Source organism: Rhinichthys klamathensis, unplaced genomic scaffold (assembly GCF_029890125.1).
Source record: "Rhinichthys klamathensis goyatoka isolate OS25496 unplaced genomic scaffold, OSU_Roscu_1.1 h1tg000211l_1, whole genome shotgun sequence".
Taxonomy (NCBI): Eukaryota; Metazoa; Chordata; class Actinopteri; order Cypriniformes; family Leuciscidae; genus Rhinichthys; species Rhinichthys klamathensis.
In genome coordinates, this window is record NW_026606736.1 from 137,574 (window position 1) to 159,988 (window position 22,415).

The 22,415-nt window shown below is 39.1% G+C and overlaps 1 protein-coding gene across 7 annotated transcripts in view; it reads left to right on the forward strand.

Annotated features, from left to right (window-relative positions):
• sema6e (sema domain, transmembrane domain (TM), and cytoplasmic domain, (semaphorin) 6E) overlaps nt 1-4,268 on the forward strand; it is a 133,504-nt gene extending 129,236 nt beyond the window's left edge. For all 7 annotated transcript variants that reach the window (XM_056263944.1, XM_056263950.1, XM_056263951.1 and 4 more), the window contains one exon: nt 1,961-4,268. In XM_056263944.1, the coding sequence (XP_056119919.1) occupies nt 1,961-3,237 (1,277 nt within the window). In that variant the 3' untranslated portion in view covers nt 3,238-4,268. The remainder of the gene's footprint in view (nt 1-1,960) is intronic.
• The last annotated feature ends 18,147 nt before the right edge of the window (nt 4,269-22,415 follow it).

Consider the following 22,415-nt stretch of genomic DNA (forward strand, 5'->3'; position numbering starts at 1 on the left):
AGTCATAAGTATCAAATTACATTCATAACCGGCCTTACAATAAGTGTGTCCCCGCTTTATGTGGCCTAGTTATTAATGCAGTTATTAGAGATAGAGAGATGTTGCAAATAATAAGACAGAAAAGCATGTGCGTCAATATTATTATTTATTTATTAATTCAATTCGTTTTAATTCGTTCATTCTTTTTTTTCTATTATTGACAGTAGACTAGCCTAATAAAATAAACACAAAGCCCTTTTAATAAGTAGGCCTATCAATAATTATTTATTTGTATATTATCTGGAATAATTACGAAAACCCATGCAGCAGCAGGACTATCAATTTATTTATATATTCAGTTTAATTTTCTATTGATTATAGATAGGACTATATACTTTTTTTTAATTCAAATTAAACTGCATGTGTCCATTGATTGTGAAGTTAGACATCGAAAATGGCAGATCAAGCGCATGGGCTGCATGTTTTTTCTTGTTATGAATTGTATCCTATTTTCCGTTATGACAGTTAACTATGCGCAGTGATATGGAACTGTAATGCGGTCAAACCTGCCTGGAACTACTTTAGCCGTGCGTTTCCCTGAAAATAATTGCACACCTTAGAACGTTCTCAACCAATCAGAATCAAGCATTCAACAGCCCTGTAGTATAACTTTGAATAGCAATTCACAATTAGCTAATCTATAGCAATTCACAATTAGCTAATCTTTAGCAAATTATAAAAATTATACGCCCGAAATCGAATATTTCCCTACTATATAGTAGGCTATGTGAAAAACAGTATGCCAACACAGTAGTATGTCTGAATGCATAGTATTCGAAAAACAGTAGGTCAAAAGTCCCTGGATGACTTGGTACTTCCGGAGAGATTCTGAAGTGCGCATTCACTGGACACTTTACTATCCCATGAGGCCACGGGAGAGGATTTATAAATGGCAGTGAAGCGACGCAACTGATGCTGGTAGGTCATGTGACAGGAACAACATGGCGGATATAGTATGTACGAATTTCATTCAATGTACTACACACATTCATACTATACAGAACATAGTTGTTTACAGGTGCGAAGTAAGTTCAAATTCAAACAGTATTACGACAGTATCCGATTTCGGATGCAGCCATAGTTCAATTTATTTTTTTATTTCATCTATGTATCTTGCTTTCACCTCTCTTCACTTTCATGGCTGTGCATATGTCCCACCTTTTCAGTTTCGATAGCTAACACATCAATACTGTTCCATGTAATGGAATTTGTGCTCTTTAAATGATATCTATGATGTTGTATTAAAATGAATTAAGACATAACATTTTGTTTCCTAGCAGACACTTTTTTTTACTAATGTAGCTTACAGCTCAGTGTCAAATATCTCTCTATGTAAAATATCTCTAACAGCAGATTTTTCCGTTTACTGGCTCTTATAAATAAGGAAGAAAAAGGAGAAAAACAAGGAAAGGCTGACTGTGCAGATGGCAGTGGGAGTTACTAATTATCTGAGCATGCACATGTTAGCAAAATCACCTCTACCCTCAGCTCATTAAGACTGTAAGGTGGTCTGTGCATTCATTTTAATTTGTAGTCACTGAAAACATCTCTATGTCATTTTCGCACCACCTTAACGCCATATGCAGCTCAGTGTAGAACAGCACAATCAGCTGTGAGTCAAGAACATAGCGCTGCTGCTCTCGAGACTGTGGCTAATGAGAGAACCACTTAGCTCCCTCCAAGACCATTAGCAATTGTTCTTGAGCCTCTGGCATTATTTGATGTTGAACCAATGCGCATTTGCAGATTGATTTAGAACGGCCCGCTCAGCCAGCGCTCTGCTTTGTTTGTCAGCAGTTTCTAACATGAATAGAAGTCTACTAAGAACTCTACACTCTCGCACACTGTTAAAAGCTAACCCAACTGGCACCTCGCTGTGTCTTTACAGTGCACTCATCTTGCTCTCTTCCCCTCTCTACAGGAGTGCGCCGGCCCCCTGAGGTAGATAAGTCCAACCACAGTGTTCACTACACACTGCTCATTGCTTGTGTCCTGGTGGCGTTTGTCCTGGGAGCTTTCCTCTCCGGATTCCTCGTTTCCTGTTACTGCAACCACAACGTTAACAAGACCAAGAGGCTGTCGAAAGATCCAGAAGCACCGATCCCACATGCTCTATCCCTGCGCAGCCTAGCCAAGCTAAACGGCCTGCTAGAGAGCCAAAGCAAGGATGAGAAGCTGGAGGTATCCTCACCCAAACTCTACAACTCTTTCTTTGCTAATGGAAAAGAGCAGGCGCATCGCAGGAACGCCCACCATGCTGCCATGACAGAGCTCATTCACCCACATCATCACCACTCTGCTGAGCTCTCCGGCCTTCCCACCCCTGATTCGACACCAGAGCTCCCAATCAAGAGTATGAAGGCCTTCAAGAACCAATGGGAGAAGAATCAAAACTGCAATAATGCTAAAGAACCCAAGTCCCATAACATGGGAGCATCTCGGCCAACCCCTGGGATGCAGCATCAGATTTTCCCCTTCTCCCAAGGACTGACCAACGGACAGGTACTAGGTGGCTCGGCACACTTGGAGGAACGCAAAGTCCACAACGCCGAGCGTGTGGTAAGCCAGCCGTATCACTGCTACCCACACAAGATTGTGGACGTTACCTCACTTGACGAGCTTCTGAAACACATTCACGAAATCAACGTGGCCACGGGCAAGAGTCCTACTGTACTCACCTCTTCCATGTCAGCTCATGCCGGTCAGATGGCGTTCGCAAATCGCGTACAGCCACATATCCCAGAAACAGAGACTGCGCCATACTACAGTTCCTCCACGCTTCCTCGGGACAGTCTCACTCGTCGCATGGACGTTCCTCCGGAGATTCCTCCTCATCATCAGTCCACCCTGGAGAGAGTGTCCCGTCACCAGTCACAACGCCACTCTTTGATAACAACCCCCAAGATGCCCAGCGGGGGAGTGGTGCCTCGGCAGCACAGCTTCAACCAGCGCAGCTCCCATCAGCCCCTCCTGCTGTCCCGAATGAACTCTAATGGCAGCAGTTCAGGTTGTGATGTACGGCACCCGCTCATCCCTAACGGATACCTAACTCGCCAGCATAGCTACAGCGATCAGCAGGAAGCCCACCGTGGAGCTATTGTCCGTCGGACAGCTTCGCTCAAGCCTGACGTCCCACCCAAACCACTGTTCATCCCTGCTAGCTCACCTGTCAACCAGGCAGGGAAGTTCAACTACTGAACAATGGAGAAGAAAAGCCTGTGGTTTTTCGTAAAAGGCTACTCGACCTCTCAGAACTGATTGTGGTCAAGAAAAATTGAAAGACTGGACAAAAAACTTGCCTTCATGGGAAAAAATTGGCTGCCAGTGTTGTTGACTTTACATTTGAACTATGACCTGTTTTTCTCTGTTTCATAAAGATATTTGTACCATATTGGTATTGCTCAGCTATTGGCCATTACGAGGGGAGGAGTTACAAGAGTCCACCTAGATTTAGGCTGCCACAGTGATAAGTGTGTGGCTTTACGGTGTTACTTTGGACTGTCTAGACAGGTGTCACTCATCCTAAACTCCGGACCTGAACTTTTATCAGAACAAGTGTACACATCTTGTTTGATATTCTGATATTTCTTGCTTTGGCTTAACTATTCTGTTGATGTAGAGTTGATGAACTGTACTGATCCCAATTAGAAATGTGTATATATGCATGTGTGTGTGCGTGTATGTGTATATATATATATATATATATAAATATATATGTATGTGTGTGCGTGTATGTACAAATACATACCCAGTGTATGTATCTAGATTACCGAAATGGTTTAGCCCCCTCAACAAGTTCCTTTGCCTTATTTTGAAAGCAGATATGCTGTAAAATTCCCACACAACCTGAAGAGATCTCTATAAAAACCATAAGCAATAATACCCACCCCATCCTGTCCACTCCCGTGTAATGCAGCTAGACATCTCAAACTCAATAAATAAAGTTAAAATTCAGATGATTAAATGTGGCTAGAGAAACCGTTACATCAAAATACTCTGCACCCAGTGAGATGAATCGGCCTTAGTGTTATGAAGGAGATGTATGTATAAGAGGAATGTATTCTTTGTCTATACGCTGCAGATGTGTTCCAGTATTTACCCTCCGTCTCCTCTGGTAAAATCGGTTAATCTGTAAAAGTGAATCAAAAATGTTTAATCTTCTACAGTTCATTGAACACTGTGTCCTAACCAGGTGGGATAAAGTGATTAAAGCTGTCTCCTGAGTCCAATCCTGACCACTTTCTGTTTTCTATTATATATAGCCCCACCCACAGTGAAATCGAATTGGTCTATACTTCTGCTCCAGTGTTTTAAACATCAAATACTTGCTGATTGGTTCTGAATGTGTCGCGCAGTGAAGCAGTTTGACACACTGAAACTGGTCGCACCTCGCTAGGACACCGCGTAAGAGTCCAGAACAAAATGATTTCTTACTATTGTCCTGAGTTATTCCTGTATTATGTTAAAACAAACATCAATGTATCAATATTAACACTAAAACTGTTTTGTGTAAATAGATGAACAATAACTAGCCAAATTTTAATTGTGTAAATTTGTGCCTTATTTAATATGATGTGTTATGGGGGGGTGGCGGCAGAGTGGGAGAGGGGACATAAGAAAAGGGCAGAGAGGCCGTCATTTTATCTTTTTATTTTTAATATTTGTATTTTTTTTAAGCTTGGTTGTCTGTATGTGTCATAACTATTGTAGATATATATTTCTAGATACTTTTGATATCCCCAAGCTGTGTGAGGCTTTTGCATTTGGATTAGCATCTACATAGTTTTCTATCTATCTATCTTTCATCTACCTAGCGTTCTATCAATTGTTCCATCGATCTATCTGTCTGTCTGTCTACGTCTCTCTCTCTCTCTCTCTCTCTCTCTCTCTCTCTCTCTCTCTCTTTTTTTTTTTGTTTTCTTTTTGTTTAACTCAACACTATGGTTTAAGAAACCCCTGGCCTCACAGATCTAATGGGTTTGTTCTGAGATGTATGAAGTAAGATACATGAACTTTTACACTGCAGCATATTTTCAGATCTTATGTTTAATGGCGAGAGTAAGACTTCTTAGGCTTTGCACTCTGTTTGGAGGAGAGATCGTGTGTGTGTGTGTGCGTGTGTGTGCGTGCGCGCGCGCGCGCTTCATGAGGAGACCATATCAGTTGGCTGTAGTTCAAACACATACCTCCCTTTGCTTTTTCCCAGTACTTCAGGCTGGCAGAGCAACTCAGAACAGTTCCTCTGCTCAAAGTCATCTTCATCATCTTATTCTGTGATGCGTCTGCTTTTGCATTAATTCTTGGTGCTGGTCTGAAATACAGTTTTTATCATGTACACTTGAATGAACTTTTCAAATTGGCTGCCTGTAACTATGTGCTCTGTTGCCCCTCACAAAACCAAATGCAATGTCACATTTTAATAGATGGCTATACCGCATCATATGCATCCCAGGTGGAAAATGGACTGAGGATTGAATCTCTGCATCGTACTCGATGGAAAACCGAAACGAGCGGAAAGAGACTTGAGTAGTTTCTTTGAATTTCTATAGATATTATGATGGAAAGGGAACTGCGTGTGTCTGTTTTATCTGCTTCAACCATTGAGGTTTCTGTTATTGCACAGTGTAAATACAGTCCTGGAGTTTCCCAGGATTCAGTGCTCTGTTATGATTACTACTGGACAAAGCCCCATGGATTCTCCACCTCTGCTTTTATGGAATACTGTTGTATTTTCCTTATAACAGAAATAAATGAGAGATCATAACATGCATATTGTTTGACTGATTGTGTGATTTGATCTTTTTACACAGTTAACCAGCTTTTTTTCTTTTTATTCGACATGCACACTCTCCATATGGCACTTTTCAGATGGCTTGTTAAATTTTTCTTCAAAATCAGTTTTTATTTTTTATTTTTGCAGCAGCAGCAGCAAAATAAATGGATAAAATTACATAAATAAAAAACATGTTTGGGTGTAGTCAAGGAGAGCCGGGAGTCTCATGATGTAAAACACAGCTGATTCTGGCTTTGTTTGCCAACCACAGCTGCACTACAACGATGCAATGGATGATGTTTGCCGTACACAAGGGCCAAAAATGACTTAATGGCCAATTAGTTCCACTGGGCCCTTGAATTGAAGGTGAATATATATTAAAAGTGGGGTCTATGGCTCTCTCTAGCCAAGTTTACAAGTTTTAGTGGAAAATAGTTAAAGATACACAGGCTCTGCTTCTATACATGAATATACACCAAAGTTATGCATGCATAGGTTTCACATGTGAAAATCATCCACTGGTAAAAGAGAAAAGCTTTCACTGCTTGTGTTTATCGGTGCGCCTCACTTTTAAATTTTTACTCTACTGCTTCCTCGGCACTATCTTCCATGAATACATACAAGCTCCACTCCAGTGTTCATTTTGATAGCAAATTAGTTTTAGTCATAGTCTTTTGACTAAAATGTAATTTAGTTTGTCATATTTTAGTGATCTGAATATCTTTTAGTTTTAGTCGATTAAATATTAGATTTTAGTCTAATATAAATCGAATGGGTTTAATTAAATTGTGATGCATCAATTAAGCATTTCTTTAAAATTTCCAAACTCATTATATAGGGTACAACGGGGCTAAAGGCGCACTGGTGTAAAAGGCGCATTTCACTTTATTCTCTTTTAAACCACTAGATAGCATAAAAATTCAGCTCAGCACTTTTCTTAACAACCATGTTTAATGATGCACGTGGAAATTTGGCTGATCCTTTACTCGATCGCGCTAATTTGATCTAATATGTAATGTTTTTTTTAAAATGTAGATTTATGCAGTAAATGAGAATTGATACAATTATTGTCTATATTTTTAGACAAAGGTCTTGTAAATGTTTTTCAGTTTTGTTCAAGGTAATTAAAAAAACAGCTTTTCAATAACGGAAGAATAATGTAAAAGTATGATATTTGGGGTAAAATGCGCCCCTGCTGTTGGGTCTAAAGGCACAATAATTAACATGATAATAAATAGCTGGCTAACTTTTCCATTTGTTGACATGACATGGTTAGATTCAGATGGTAAATATCATATATTAAGTTTGGTGTCCAGTCTGTCCACCTTATAGATAATCACCATAATGAAACCATCATAACTAAAAATGTGATATTAATTATATCATATATAATAAAACATATGTATGTGTTACCACTGTAAAGCTAATGGTCGAAATAGGTAGTCCAAATTCAAAAGAGATAATTGTTTCCCCTGCCTCCTCCTCAGACTCGACGCTCACTCGGGTTGCCAGTTTGAGAACACGCAACAGGAACGAGTGCAATTGACAAAAAAAAGCAGAGGAGACTTAAATGAGAAAGTGTATGAGTTGATTTATTCGCGTTTTAATATGCTCTCGTTCATAGAGATTTTTAGATGGATACCAAGTCTTTTTAGGTTGGGTAGAATCTGCAATCTCTGACCCAGTTTGTTTGCTGGCTGCAATACGCTGTGTTTCCTGCCAACTGGCATCCCGCGGTGTCGAAATACTATTGGGTGAACTAGCAGTGGGCGAGATCACACAGACCAAAACAAAAATAGACATTCCAACACGGAACGCACATTTCAAAATATATACAACATTCTGCTGTTGAAGTATTTTTCATTTTATTTTTATTTTGTATTTTATTAATTATTAGTCTACTGTCACTTTAAGGCTAAATGCATGAATCCAATACACTGATACACATCTTTGCCTTATATCATTTCTGTCTCTGAAAAAGACTGATGAAAGCTCACCAGAATTGCTATTTTGACTAAGCTTTTTCAAGTCCAAAAGCAACTGCTCATGCTCATCCAGCCAATGAAAGCAAGGCAGAACCTGTTCGGTTTCCCAAAATAACTTGGACAAAACACTTAAGATCTTACACCAGATTTTATTTGTCCATGGATTTATATTTTGTTATATTACAATTTGTTAGTACAATTTTGCAATAAGATATGGTTTTCTATCATACTGCTCAATGTGGTGTTCACTTCCCCTCTTTCTATCCATAAAGACTCCGATAAGTGGCTCTGGATTCAGCGGGCACACTAACTGCAGGTTGTCTGACAGGTGGAGCTGAACAGTCTCAGTTATTACCCACAGTTCTTAGTTCAGTACTCATCAGGTGTCATCAAGTGCACTACTACCTGATATCACCTCCATGGGAATCATCAAATTCACACCAGAATACACTTTCTCGTCTTCTGGTTCTTCCTCCATCATTTTCTTTAGCCCTCTCTCGCTTTCACTGGCTCTGTTTCTCTGGCTGGCTGTCAGCACTCTGAGAGTGAGAGGGCATTAGAGAAATGAATTTGGATTGAGAATGAATGGATTTCCTCTGTCAGGAGCACCTGAATGTTTCTGTAGATAAAATCGCATACATTTTGTTGTTCAATATATAGAATTTCATCATCACATGAGGAGAACCGCTATATAGTCTGCTCATTGGATCCGAAAGGAGAAGGGGACCACCCAAAAAAATGTCAGGCCCCTGTGAATTTTAGCGGTGACCCTTAACCTGCTCCGCATCTGCTGTTCACTCAACCCAGAAAGGTTTTTGTGAAAATGCTGGGGTGGTTTGTAGTGATATATTTGGATGCTTGAGTTTGTTTGTCAGCGCATGGTCTTTTTTTTTTTTTTTTCACAATAACACAGCTGAAAGGATGTATACAGAACCGTGTATGACAATAGACACTGCTGACATTGCGACATGCAACTCTGCTGACTACATATGTTTGTGTGCGTCTATGTGTGTGTGTACTCAGGTTCATTGTGTAATATTGGACACTATATTTAGCTGTTGATGATAACATTATTTTGCCCCTTTATGAAGTCTGGAGGCTTTTCTGATATTGATTAGCCTATTGTTAGTATCAGTGTCAGAAATTAAATTTTCCAATATGTGCCAGGTGTATTGTATTGTTACGAGGGCTATTTTTCAAATCTGCTCCATATGGCTAATCTAATGTGTCATATTTTTGTCAAATACATAAATTAATAAATCCATTAACTTAATTTCTCAATCTGAATAATTGGACTGAGAATTTATTACCTCTTACCCATAAAATTAACTCAACATCAACATATATTTTATGTGATATGTGCCTAAAACAAAACAAATAAGAAGAATATAATAAAAACAAAATCAGATATTGAATATAAAAAATAAAAACAGGAATTTACTACAGTTTTCTATGGCATTGTTGCTTCATTTTTGACCCTGGTTAATATCTAAATTCAAGGGAAAAAAGTAAATTAGTAAATCCCTTGTGCTCAGAATCCTTCATGTCTCTTTTGTAAAGAGTTTTTTATCTTCCCTTCTCTTTCTCTGAATGCTTTATTTTACTTTTGGGGCTGTTTCTTGTATCTGTGAGATCTGTGTATCATCATCTTGAAAGATTTAGCTGATAGTTATGGTTATGATATTGCTGCCGTGTTTGGCATAAATATACAGTGCTACACTCCTTCATTTGCATTACTTTTATTACAAAGAGATGGATGGTTCTGATATTAAAATACCTCCGATTTATTGTTTTTGTTTTCTGCTGAGAATATGAGTTTGTTGATACATATTGTTTTCTGTAAATGAAAAAATGTTAAAAATAGCTCCAGCATGTACTTTATGAAATTGAACTTGCTATTTTAGTGAGGAAATTGTTTGCTGAGGTCTTCCACATGATGTCAGATATTATTTAACAGGCATATGTGTGTTTCCTCAGACTGAGTTTAATAGAAACAATAATGTTCACCCTCAGTTATATTCTATATAAGTGGTTATCAATTCATATGTTATACAACAACTGCAGCAGCATTGAATCACTCAACCGATTTGTTCAAAATCTTTGATTCGTTCAGTAAAGTAACAAGTAATATTCTATATGAGTGAGTCATTGATTCATTTACAGATACAGTTCCTCTAATGTGTTTCACGTGAGTGTAGCTGTCCAATCAACTGTTAGTATGTAAATCTGTTGTTGACATCACAGTTCCTGACATGCTAGTCTCAGACAGCGCATGAATACTAAATTGTGTTTGCTTTTAAGTTTTCTTGTGCCTAAATGGAAAAATTCACACAAAAGTCCACATGCCTGTCATGGCGAGTATACTAAACATAGTCGGAAATGTCTTAAATGAACGTAAACAGTCGAGAAAGACAACGCAGTGACAGCAGCTTAATTTTCCTGATGATGTCCTTGTTTTTAATGTTAATCAAACAACAAATGGCAAAGAAATCACTCACTGCTCTTGACTGAATAACTTTTGTATCTTTAATAAGAATTCATCTTTATTTCATTTATACAGTGAAAGATAATGCAGTGTTATTTTACATTTGATTTCTTTATTCAATTTTTGTACCTGAAAACTACTTAAGGACCCGATATACTTTAAGTGAAATCGAAGAACGATTTGATGTGATGTCATTTCGAACAAAATGAAGCATGAAACAGCTTGCCTAAGCGAACTTTCTGGAAAAGTTTGCTACTGCTGGTAAACACCTTCGAACTACCATTGGTCCGTGGCGATGACGTAATAGGTGGGTGTGGGCGAAGGCTCCGCCTTCTTTCACATGGAAATCTTTTCCAGTTCCTCACTGGAAAGCTGCTTTATAGTAGAAAATGAAATTGTACTTCTGATGAAACAAGACACTGACACTGTTTTTAATGTTTAAACGGTAAAGCCTGACTTTAAGCAATCTATTGTAAGTCCTTTATAAATAAACCTGACGTGACTACTAGAGTGCCGAATTGCAGAGGTTGTGCAAACATATCCACTTTGCTATGATCAGATGCTTTTCTTATGCTTTATTAAAATGCTTGCTGTTTTCTTAATTTCATTGTGTGTTTATTTTGTTATTGAGAGGAGAGCAGCAGGTCATATTTACATATTCATCTAAACATCGTTCTCAGCAGTGTGACCGGCCTCGGATGTTCGCTGACGGCTAACGTATTTTGAACTTCGTTTTACCCCTAAGTGAAGAACGAAAAACCGTGTGTAGCTATATGAAAAAAAAATTGAATCAGTTTTGAATAATAACAAATTAAATTAAACTATCTCTAAAAATGCTTTATGTATATTTAGGAAAAAATCTAAGTGGAAATATTAACTAAATGACTCCCACTCCACCTATTATTGACTGTATCTGCGTCCTGATTCATACATTCAACTTGAATTATCATGAAACAATTAAGTCTAATTTTCAAATATTCTTTGTGTTTACTCTATTAATTTATATAAACAATTACAAATAATACAGAAAATATAGGCCTATATAGACACAAAATCTATTTTTTTATTAATTAAATTGCATAGAATATAGCCTATATTCTATGCAATTTAATTAATAAAAAAATAGATTTTGTGTCTGTCCCTACGTTCTGGTCAACTCTGTTCTGTTATAAAACAAAATAAACCCTCCAAAGCATTGGTAGAAAAAGCATGTGAATTGCACCAAGGGATGTCACTTCCTCTGTGGGAAATTCTGGAAAGCAAGTATCATTATTCTTCTATTGTTAATTTGTACAAAATGTTTAGGAGAAACCAATAGTAGATTAAGTATTTGTCAAATCTATTATTGTGATATTGCAGTGAATCTCTCATTCACTTTTAAAAAAAAAACGATAATATGGCGAAAACCCATAAAATTCTGTTTTTAGACATGCCATGTGGTATCTGGTTTGAGGTTAACATTTTGAGCTAAAGCACAAAATGGTGGAAAATGTCAACTCTGTTATCGTCAACTCTGTTATCGTCAACCCAATTTGTCTATAACAGAGTTGACAGATTTTTCTGTATTGTACAGTGAAGTTCAGTCTTAATATTTTAAATCTAACAAGTTTAAGATCAGCAAATATTGAAAATGTTGAATTTAAACTGCATTCTATGAAAATAAAAGTTTAACAGAAAAAAAATGCTATTTTTTATTTCTTTCTCTTGAAATGTACCCGCAATTCTGGAATGAGTCCGTGAAACCAAAACCGTGATACAAACCAAACCGTGAGCAATTTAAACCGTTACACCCTTCAACAACACTGATTTTAGTCAGGACAGGAGCAAAAGAGTCATGAGTGAGTTATTGAATCAACCTAATAGGAATGGGAATGACTAAGGTGTGTTGCTTGCAGACGCAACGCGGTTCTGCTTTGACTTCGTTGGGAACTTTTCCGTCCGCGGAGCAAAGGTATTGGCAAAATTGGTTACTCAATACTACCATCTTATTTGTTGAACTATTGTATAAAATCCTTATCATGCTCGTGTTGTTATAAATATCAAAACATCCTATTTATTTTGCTATCCTAACTATTTACAATTATGATTTGTTGAATTGCACTGCTCTAGAAATGTAAAATACACAGTCTGTGTTCAAACTTATCTTTAATGCAACGTTGTAAGCATCTGTATCATTCCTGAATGATATAGCAGATTCTGGGTCTGGCTTCCCTCTCAGAGAGACTTTTACTTGCTACAGCACCGCAAACCACACAGCATTTGGATAAATTTATACGAACCATAAACTAAAAAGAACCACATGGCTCCATAAGTGTACTAGGAGACAGACAGCCAGTGGACTGTGTCCTTGATGTGTAAATGGCTCTTCAGATTTGCAGTTATACAATATGGTGTTCACTGCTGGCTGTTTTTTGCCTCATTTATATTTGAATAATTCGAGTCAAAAGAGTCATCACCTCTTCAGGTTCATTCCTGATGAACATAAATTACATATACATGTGACAGAGACACAGAGTAAATAACCTCATGACTGAAGTCCCCCAAAGATGGAGCACTACAGCATATTCTCTTCCTGTTGTCATGGTAATATTGTCCCACTGTGTCCTCTGTCCATAGACTTACAGACCAGACATGGCTGAGGAAACTTTATAACATAACCTTCAGTCATGCTCAGGGATTCCGAGTCTGTCTCTGAAAGCCAGTTGGTTCTCAACCAGAACTAAGGGATTCCAGGATTGAATGACTAGAAGAGTTGCACATAATGTAGCCAAGTAGAACATTTTCCTGAATTCTTTACTGATCCTTGAACATTTCTATTAACAATCATAAGCCAATAGAGCGATCCATTGCCTGCCCATATAACAGCCGAGGAAAATGTGGTGTTGATATTAAAGTTTTTAAAGCTCCTAACTGTAAACCTATTTGAGAGAACCAACAATACCAGAAACATTTCTGAAAAGGTATGGATGAACTGTAAATATCACAGTCTTACATCTGGCTATATCACTGTTCCATGTCCTGCTGCATGTGCTCAGAGACGTGACTAGGAGATCCGAACACAAGCTTTATCGAATGTAATCCATAATCGTAATCCATATAACATGCATAAGGTCAAAACCACAAGGTAATCAATCCAGATAATAATAAAGAGTCCAAGGCACAGGCAGACAGGGTAATTCAGGGAGACAGGCAAGGAAACCAGAGATAGTTTCCCAAAATTCAGTGTAACACTAACATGCAGCAAGACTTCGCAAAGAATGACTGAACACACAGGGCTTATATAGGAGAACATAAACGGGATAATACACAGGTGGAAGCAATCAGCACACAGGATGAGTCCAGGCAATGAGTCATGGGAAATGCCGTTCAAAATGATAACCTTAAAAAACACTAATCATTTGAAGGGTTAGTTCAGCCCAAAATGAAAATTATGTCATTAATTACTCATCTTTGAAATACAAATGAAGATATTTTTGATGAAATCTGAGAGCTTTCTGTCCCTCCATAGACCGCTCCTGAAACTTTGAGGCTTCAAAAAGTTCATAAAGAGAACGTAAAACTAATCCTTATGAATTGAGCGGCTTAGTCCAAAATTTTCTGAAAAGACAAGATCCCTTTATATGATGAGCAGACTGAATTTAGGCTTTTATTCACACATAAACATTCATCAACTCACACATTAGTTGTGGTAAACGGAAGCTCAAAAGCATGTTCGCTTGACGTGTGAGAACCAATGAGGCTCATTCCTGTGACTTACACATCACATTAGAGCTTCCGCAAGAGGTTTGTTCTCGTGTGAACAGCATGTTTGGTTGAGCTTCTGTTTATGTTCGCTGATCAATGTTTATATGAGAATAAAACTAACCCTTTAATTACAATATAAAATGTATTCTCTAGTGAATCTTAAAATGAGCATAATTTTTCATACTGTCCATTGTTTTGATGCCTGAATTCACAAGTGATTTTAGCGTTTTATTTTTCATTTATTTATATTTCAAAATAGCAATTGTAATATTAGTTATCAGTTATGAACCATATGGAAATAATTATCAGCTTAATTATTTTAAGGGTTAGGATTCAGCAAATACCACCTCCCATATAAAAACCATCATGTCTATGAGATGTCCTAACTAATATTGTGGCCGGCCCGTGACATAGGCGGTATAGGCAAATGCTAAAGGCCAATTTATACTTCTGCGTCGGGTGCGCGCAGTAGGTACGGCGTAGCATACGCACAGACGCGTACCATACGCCGTAACCTTCGCCGTAACCTGACGCGCACCTCCTCAAAAATGTAACTACACGTCGCGACGACGCGGACCGCAAGATCTGTGATTGGTCGGCTTGGGAGCATCGCGTTTCCTCCTATGTATTTCCGGCGTGTTCTTCTGCACCGCCCGCCATTTTTAAATTCTAAGTACAGCGAAACTGTAAAAAAAAAAAAAAAAATTACCTTTTCCACCTTGATAAGCTCCAACTCCAACATGATCTGCTCTCTTTCAGTCGACATTGCTTGTATAACCTAAACTCAAAACAGCCGCGAGGAATCTTCTTCTTCTTGCCGCGAGGAATCTAAACACAGTGGAACATTAAAACCCTCCGCCGCCAACTAGCGTTTCGGCGCTGTACTGCAGAGCAACGCAGACCAAGGCCCTGTCCCAAATGGAACCCAGGGGCGGATCTACAGGGGGGCAAGGGGGGGCAGGTGCCCCCCCACTCTAGAGCCTTGCCCCCCCAGCTGCCCCCAGGGGCGTCGGACTGGGGGTAAAACCAGTACTGATTACCAGGGCCCCAAGGGGAGAGAGGGCCCTTGAAAAGTCTGGAATATATTTTATTTTACCTTGATATTTTCATTTCCTAATTAAATTTCATAATGAATGTCAGATGAAATGTAAAGTTAGTGTATTAACTGAATAACTTGGTTGATTGGTTGATTGATTGATTGACGGTCTTATGGTCCCACCCCTTGTTAATGCGCCAAATGGTTTAGTCCATCTGCACGCATTTTGTAAATGTGAGTTGAGCGGCATCTCGTTGAGCGCTGTAGAAATGTCTTTCTCAAAGAAAGCTAAATCAGGCCACCAAAAAAGAAAGTAAAGACAGGAGAAGGAAAGAAAAGAAAATGAGGGGAAACAATTGGTTACTGACTTCTTTTCAAAGAAAAGTGAGCACAAACCAGAACACGAAATTTATAGTGCTAAACTGCTTGAATATCTCCGCGATCGTTAGTGCTAAAAATGAACTGAGACAACCCAATGAAAGAGCAGAAAAATTCTAATTTTTCGAGTTTCACTGTAGCTACAGAGCTACCAAGCTACCTATGAGTGACACTGATTAGCCTATTATTGCTAATTTTAGATATTATAGCCTATTAATTTAAAATTAAACATGTTTCAGATTAGGCTATTATAATGAAGTTTTGTATGCAAACAGCATTATTAGTGTACAGTTTATTTATTTAGCCTTTACCTCAGATTACATATAACCAAATTATCATCTGAAAGTGTATGTTCTGCCACATACACTTTCAGATGATAATTTGGTTATACATGTAAACTGTACACTAATAATGCTGTTTGCATACAAAACTTCATTATAATAGCCTAATTTGAAACATGTTTAATTTTAAATGAATAGGCTGTTTGCATTGCGGGGCCCATCAGGACTGCCTATGCATAGGGCCCGGGATCTTGTGCTACGCCCCTGGCTGCCCCCCTAACTTTAGTAAAACTATAGGCTACTTGTAAAAACAACCCGCAAGCTTCTCAAAACAGTGAACTAAACGATACATTTAGCAAAAGTGAAAAATTTAATTTTTATTAAAGCCCCTCCCCCCTGCCCCTCAAATAGTACGTCCCTGATTCAAAAGTGCAGAGCGGCGTTCGCGCTCAGTCTGGTTTACACACACACAGCGAGTCTGTTGCGGTGCGCTGGCCCTGCAACCCGACTGGAGAGACTGAGCTGCCCCCGAGCCTCTGAAGGTGAAGTGAGTTTCCACCAGGTGTAGTTAAACACACGTTTAACTTAAAGTTACATTTGTAATGAATTTATTGTATGCTAAAGACGATTCAGTATCAGCAAAAACAGCGAGTCTGTTACGTTAGCCAAAATCAGCGGTCAAATCGCTTCCTCGTGATTTGTAAGAGCACTCTTCCCTTTGATTAGCCTAATTTTGATTTTAGTAAAGACAAGAACAGCTTAATAAAAAATATAAATTGTTTGTATCCATAACGTTTACTGATGGTCGCCGTTACGCCGACGTTACGTTACAACACACAATACAGTGCCAGTTAGGAGATCGATCATTTGATTAGCTAAGCAAATCCAATTCCTCTCAGGTATCACAGCAATGAAACCAGTCTTACAACTGGAGAAATAACAAATACAATTAGGATTATTATATTAAGTACTCTAAACATAACTGGTCTGTGTGTATGTGATAAATCTGTCTGATTTTATATTTGTTATATAGGCTACTTATTAGCTACATGGCCCTACAGTGTAATGTAATACAAGGATAACCAGAGGTTTTCACATATTGACTTTTGCAGGCAAGAGTAGTTGAAGAAAGTAGCTGGAGCCTAACCATTAAAAGTCCTTGGAGACAATTATTGGTATTTTTTATATTTTCATTTTGCTTTTTATACTTGGTAACACTTTACTTGAAGGGGTGTGCATAAGACTGACATGACACCTTCATAATCATGACATGACACATGTCATGAATATGAAGTAGGGTTTATGCATGTTTATAACAACTGTCATTAAGTGTCTTTCGCTCAATAATCACATTTTGAATGCAAATATGACATTGTTTAAGATGTCTTTGTAATGACATCTTGACATAAACCCATACATCATAACCTGTCAGTGTCTTTGTCATGACAACTTGACATTAAATTAAGTTAAACTGTCATGTTGGTTTTGACATTGGCTGTCATGAGGCCATTATAACTGTGTCATGAATATTTTTTGTGACCTCAACTACAGTGGTACAAATTGAATTTGTCATTAAAAAGTTATAATGGCTTCATGACAGCCAATGTCAAAACCAACCACCTGACAGTTTAATGTAATGTTAACCCATAAAGTGGTTTCTTAAGTTTGATAATTAATCTGCTATGTCCTGTTTATGACAGGTTGTGTTGTCTTAGTAATGTCAAGTTGTCATGACAAAGACACTGACAGGTTATGATGTATAGGTTTATGTCAAGGTGTCATAACAAAGACATCTCAAACAATGTCATATTTGCATTAAAAATGTCATAATTGAGCGAATGACACTTAATGACAGTTGTTATAAACATGCATAAAACTTCCTTCATATTCATAACATGTGCCATGTCATGATTATGAAGGTGTCATGTTAGTCTTATGCACGCCCCTTCAAGTAAAGTGTTACCCTAAAAACCTTTGTAGTGTGTAAGGGCATGATTAAACTAACTACTGTTTTTGTGTTTGTAAGGGATTCCCACCGTCTACCCCTGCCACCCTGCCAAGACCTCTTGCCACCCCTTTGCCCCCCCATGTAAAATTTTCTAGATCCGCCACTGATGGAACCTAAGCACTCGCGGTCTTCCTCTGAGTCCGCACTTTCGCGACGTAACGCCGCTTTGAATGTCGGGAAGAAGTCTGCTGTGGAGTCCGCATCAGCGCGGGCTCGGCAAAAGTGCGCATCAAGGGCGCAAATCGACCACGTGGGAGGCGCTCGCGAGCACCCTTCTGAGATCTAAAAATGACAAATGGGACACACTGCGGTCTCACGGACTTAACGGACACGCGCACGCGGCAGCCATTGTAAGTCCACAAGACCGAAAGTGCTCATGAAGTGTGCGATTTGGGACAGGGCCCTAAACGCAGAAGTATGAATGCTCATGACGGCGTCGCCTACGTGCGTAGCGTACGCCGTACACTACGGCGTACATTTGAGGCAGAAGTATAAATTGGCCTTAAGGGCGCCACCACTCAATAGGGGCGCCAAAATGAGTGAACGAGTGAATTTTTTTTTTTTTTTTTTTTACTAATACTATTTTAAAACCATTAATTCGAAATACTACAAAATAAAGCAAAACAACTCCACAAAAACTTAACTAAGTCCCCCGACTCCGGTCCGGCGCATCAATCTTCCCCCGCCCAGCGAGTGCTTGAAGTGCGTCAGAAACAGAGCGCGCGCGATCAGTTTACTGTTGGTAATTTGTTGTGTAGCGTCGCCCCTCGCCGCATCCAATGTAGACAGCATTGCTTTCGTTTGAGGGCGCTTAACACACTCAAGCACTAGAAACGGGCCTGGCAGCTCGCGCCAGCTCGAGACACAGTGAAAGTTTCCTCATTGTGACGGTTGGCCGAATTTTCATGACACATTTAAATTAGCATTATAGCCTGCGATAGATACAGTGCCAAAGAGAAGAGGCTACAAGGGGATAAAGACAGAGGTAAAGTGATGTAATGAATGAACAGTTTATCTAATTGCATAGTAGTAAGATACTATAATTTAATGGCAGTTATTTTTTACCTTATAACTTTATGCTAACAGTAGCCTAGTTCTGAGTTCTTCAGAGCCCCCAGACAATGCGATTTGTAACAATCATGTCAGTGTTTTTTAGACGCATTTACTATCACTTTTATTAATTAATGTTTTACTATACAATTGTGCAGTTTTGAGGTGAATATGTGGCATTTTTTAAAATTTATTTGCCAAAATTATTAACGATATTTATAGGCTACAGGTTTATTATGTTTTATGTAAAATTCACATTAAAGAAGACATTTCGCAGTTTCATTCATGTTGAAAACATGAACTGTGCCATAATTTAGTGGAAGATTGCTGCCATCAACTCCCAAACAAACACTTTTGCTAGTGCTCAATGAATAGTTTGTGCATGAATGACATTTGGACGATGACATCACTGTTTTATCCAGAGCAAGCTACATATAAAATTAATATTTTTTTACAACAAAATAAACCATCACTGAACATACTTAAGCTTGATTATGACACTATTTTCTTCTAGATCTGCTGTACAGGAGAAGCAAACTTTGTTGCATTATTTTCCTGTTATCACTGTAAAGCTGCCTTGAAATAATCTGTATTGTAGGCTAAAAAGCGCTATATAAAAATAAAGGGGACTTGACTTGAATGCTAGATGTAATGCTCTTGCTATATATATACATGACTAAATAATCACCAACACAATGATGGGGTGAAATGGGCTGTAATGCATGGGGCACCAGGTAAAATCTTGCCTAGGGCAGCAAATTGGTCAGGGCCGGCCCTGAGTGTGATCCAACACGTGTGTTGAATGGGGAAGTCCCGAGCAGTAGTACAGTAACTGTTAGGTCAGTGGAGATTTATGCACTATGTCCGGCATGTCCAGTATGCCAGACAGCCATGGCACACCCCCCATTACAGTCCGGACTGGTTTCAACCAGTTTTCTCTGGTGCCCTGGTGCTTTTACTCAGCACTTTTACACAGAGACACAGTAACACACCTGCCACTGCCTGTCACACTGACACATATAAATATACTCTCCCTGACCATCTCACACTAAATTGGCAGCTTTCCCTGCCTACTTGCCCCAACCTGCTCACCATATACACCCTACATCTGTCCCCCAGAAGCTTGAATGATTCCCAGCCTAATTAGCCACATAAACTCAGCCCACACACGCATATATACACATTCTTCATCTCCATACCCACTCCTAATTAACCTACAAAGCACGACCCCCATCCCAACTAACACACACACTCCTAGCTTGCCATAGACTGGCATCCGTCAAAGCACCAAACCATCTAAATAACTTCTGCAGGACACACGTACATCACCAGCTGTCACGGGACATCTGTTCTGTCACAAGATGCCGGTGATTTTCTGAGTTTAATAATACAGAATTTTAATTATTTGGGAGAGTTGGGTAATTTGCTAGCCTGGTTAAAACCAGACCATTCTCAGTTGTAACTGAGTTATGGTCTGGCAAAGCGTCATAGACAAATCATTTCCAGAGGGGCGTCACCAACGGACGTCGCGGATAGACCTAAACCCAATAAGAGTGATGAAGGAGATGACGTATGCAGAGCGGCGGAAAAAAACATCTCCGAGTGTTGCTCTTTGCTCGGTTTTTAACTAAAAGGAAACGTTCAAATCGCTTAAAACAGACGCGATAGCTGATTCGAACGAGTGATGTTCGACGGCGGCATCCATCTTTGTAATGTAGGCTACAAAATCTGCTTCAAAATCATGTTCAAAATCCCAGCGCTGTCGTCATCGTGTAAAGCCCGCCCCAACGTTTCTGATTGGTGCCGCGATTTCGGCGGATTGGAAATGAGCTTGAATGAGCTCTTTGCCAGACTAACTTTCAGAGCAAATCTAAATTTGCCGGAAGTTGTCTGGGTTTTCCCAGGCTAGTAATTTGCGCCACTTTTTAAACTAATATTTCTAATTATCTTTCAGTATGTTTAGCATACTGAAAGACTTTAAGAAAAATGGTCCATTGACACAATTTTCCCCACATTATTGGGGGTAAGATGTGTCATGTCAAGGTGTTGAATAATTGTGAAATTCGTAAATGATTTACATTGTAAATAAAAATATGACCATAAACAAGAAAAAAAACTATTTATGAATGCACAATGTCTTATATATACACTCTTGCTAGCGGGTTGGACCCTCTTTTGCTGTTAGAACTGCCTTAATTCTTTGTGGCACAGATATAACAAGGTTCTGGAAACATTTATCAGAGATTATGGTCCATATTGACTTGACAGCATCACGATTTGGGAGAATCTCCCGTTCCACCACATCCCAAAGCTGCTCTATTGGATTGAGATTTGGTGACTGGAGGCCATTTGAGTATAGTGAACTCATTGGCATGTTCAAGAAACCAGTTTGAGATGATTGGAGCACATCTTAACCCCACTCTTCCCTACTGTATTGATTGATTGTGAGATGTATTTAAAAAGTGCTTAGAAAGATAAATTGAATTGAAAAAAGAAGAGTATTGGTTCAGATTCCAAACAAGCAGTGATTAATGGCCTCTGTGCCAAGTTGTTGTTGGTTCTCGCAGGGTCCTATCTCATACCCCAGATCCGGCATTAACTCCTGATACCTGGAATCACTGTTTGCCTCTCTCCTCGTTCCCATTAAAGCTCAGACTGGAGGAGGGGGATGGAAATAAAAAAGAGTGATCTGATGAAACGATAGCAGACAGATTGAATGTTCCTATCACAGGCTTTTAGAGGCGGTCTGCAGTGTGGGGGTCCCAGAGCCGGGCCCTGTTGAGGAGGCTTTGAAAAACAACCAGGTGCCTGGACTCCACAGACTGAAGTAATCCAGAAGCAGCATGAGACTTTCTATGGTGCTTTTGCTTTTGCGCCCAATTAGCTTGAAATTCTAACAGGCTAAAAATGAAACAATCTGGTTGCGTATTCTTGAATATGAATTGCGACTATCAGTGAGAGATGGGGAGCATCTGGAGAAGAGTTCTCTTCCTGCTGTGCATGTGTAATGGTGGAAGAGCGCCAAAAAACATAGCGCAGGGAAGACATAAAGCAGAGAAGATACTGCTCTGAGACTCCCTTTCCGTGTCTGTGGACAATGCAGGCTGGATTTCCAGTGAATGAGGAAGAAGGTCCAGACAGAGTGAGATAATGTGGTGTGTGAGGGAGCAATAGTTCACACCTCTTGTAAACATTGTTCTTGCAGTTGAAGCTGCACTTGATCCAACATAAAGAGAGTTTGGTGAACTGGCAGCCACAAACATGCACACATGTAGATGAACTGAGACACTTAAAGGGATAGTGTCCCCCCAAAAAAAGAACATTCTGTCATCATTTACTCACCCTCATGTTTTTACAAACCTGTACTTGGACCCCATTGACTTTTATTGCATGCATAAAAAGAGTTTCTTCTTCAAAGCACATTCTTTTGTGTAACACGTAAGAAATAAAGTTAGGAATGCCATGAGGGTGAGTAAATGATTTTTGGGCCAACTATTCCTGTAATAAGATTAAACCCTCTTTATTTGCCCTCACCCGCCCATCTGGTTTTGCTGACACTGCACCTGAGCTCTTTCTCAATGGCTCATGCTGACATTCAATTAGTCGCCTTAACCAGTGCACCTCCCTGCAGTTAAT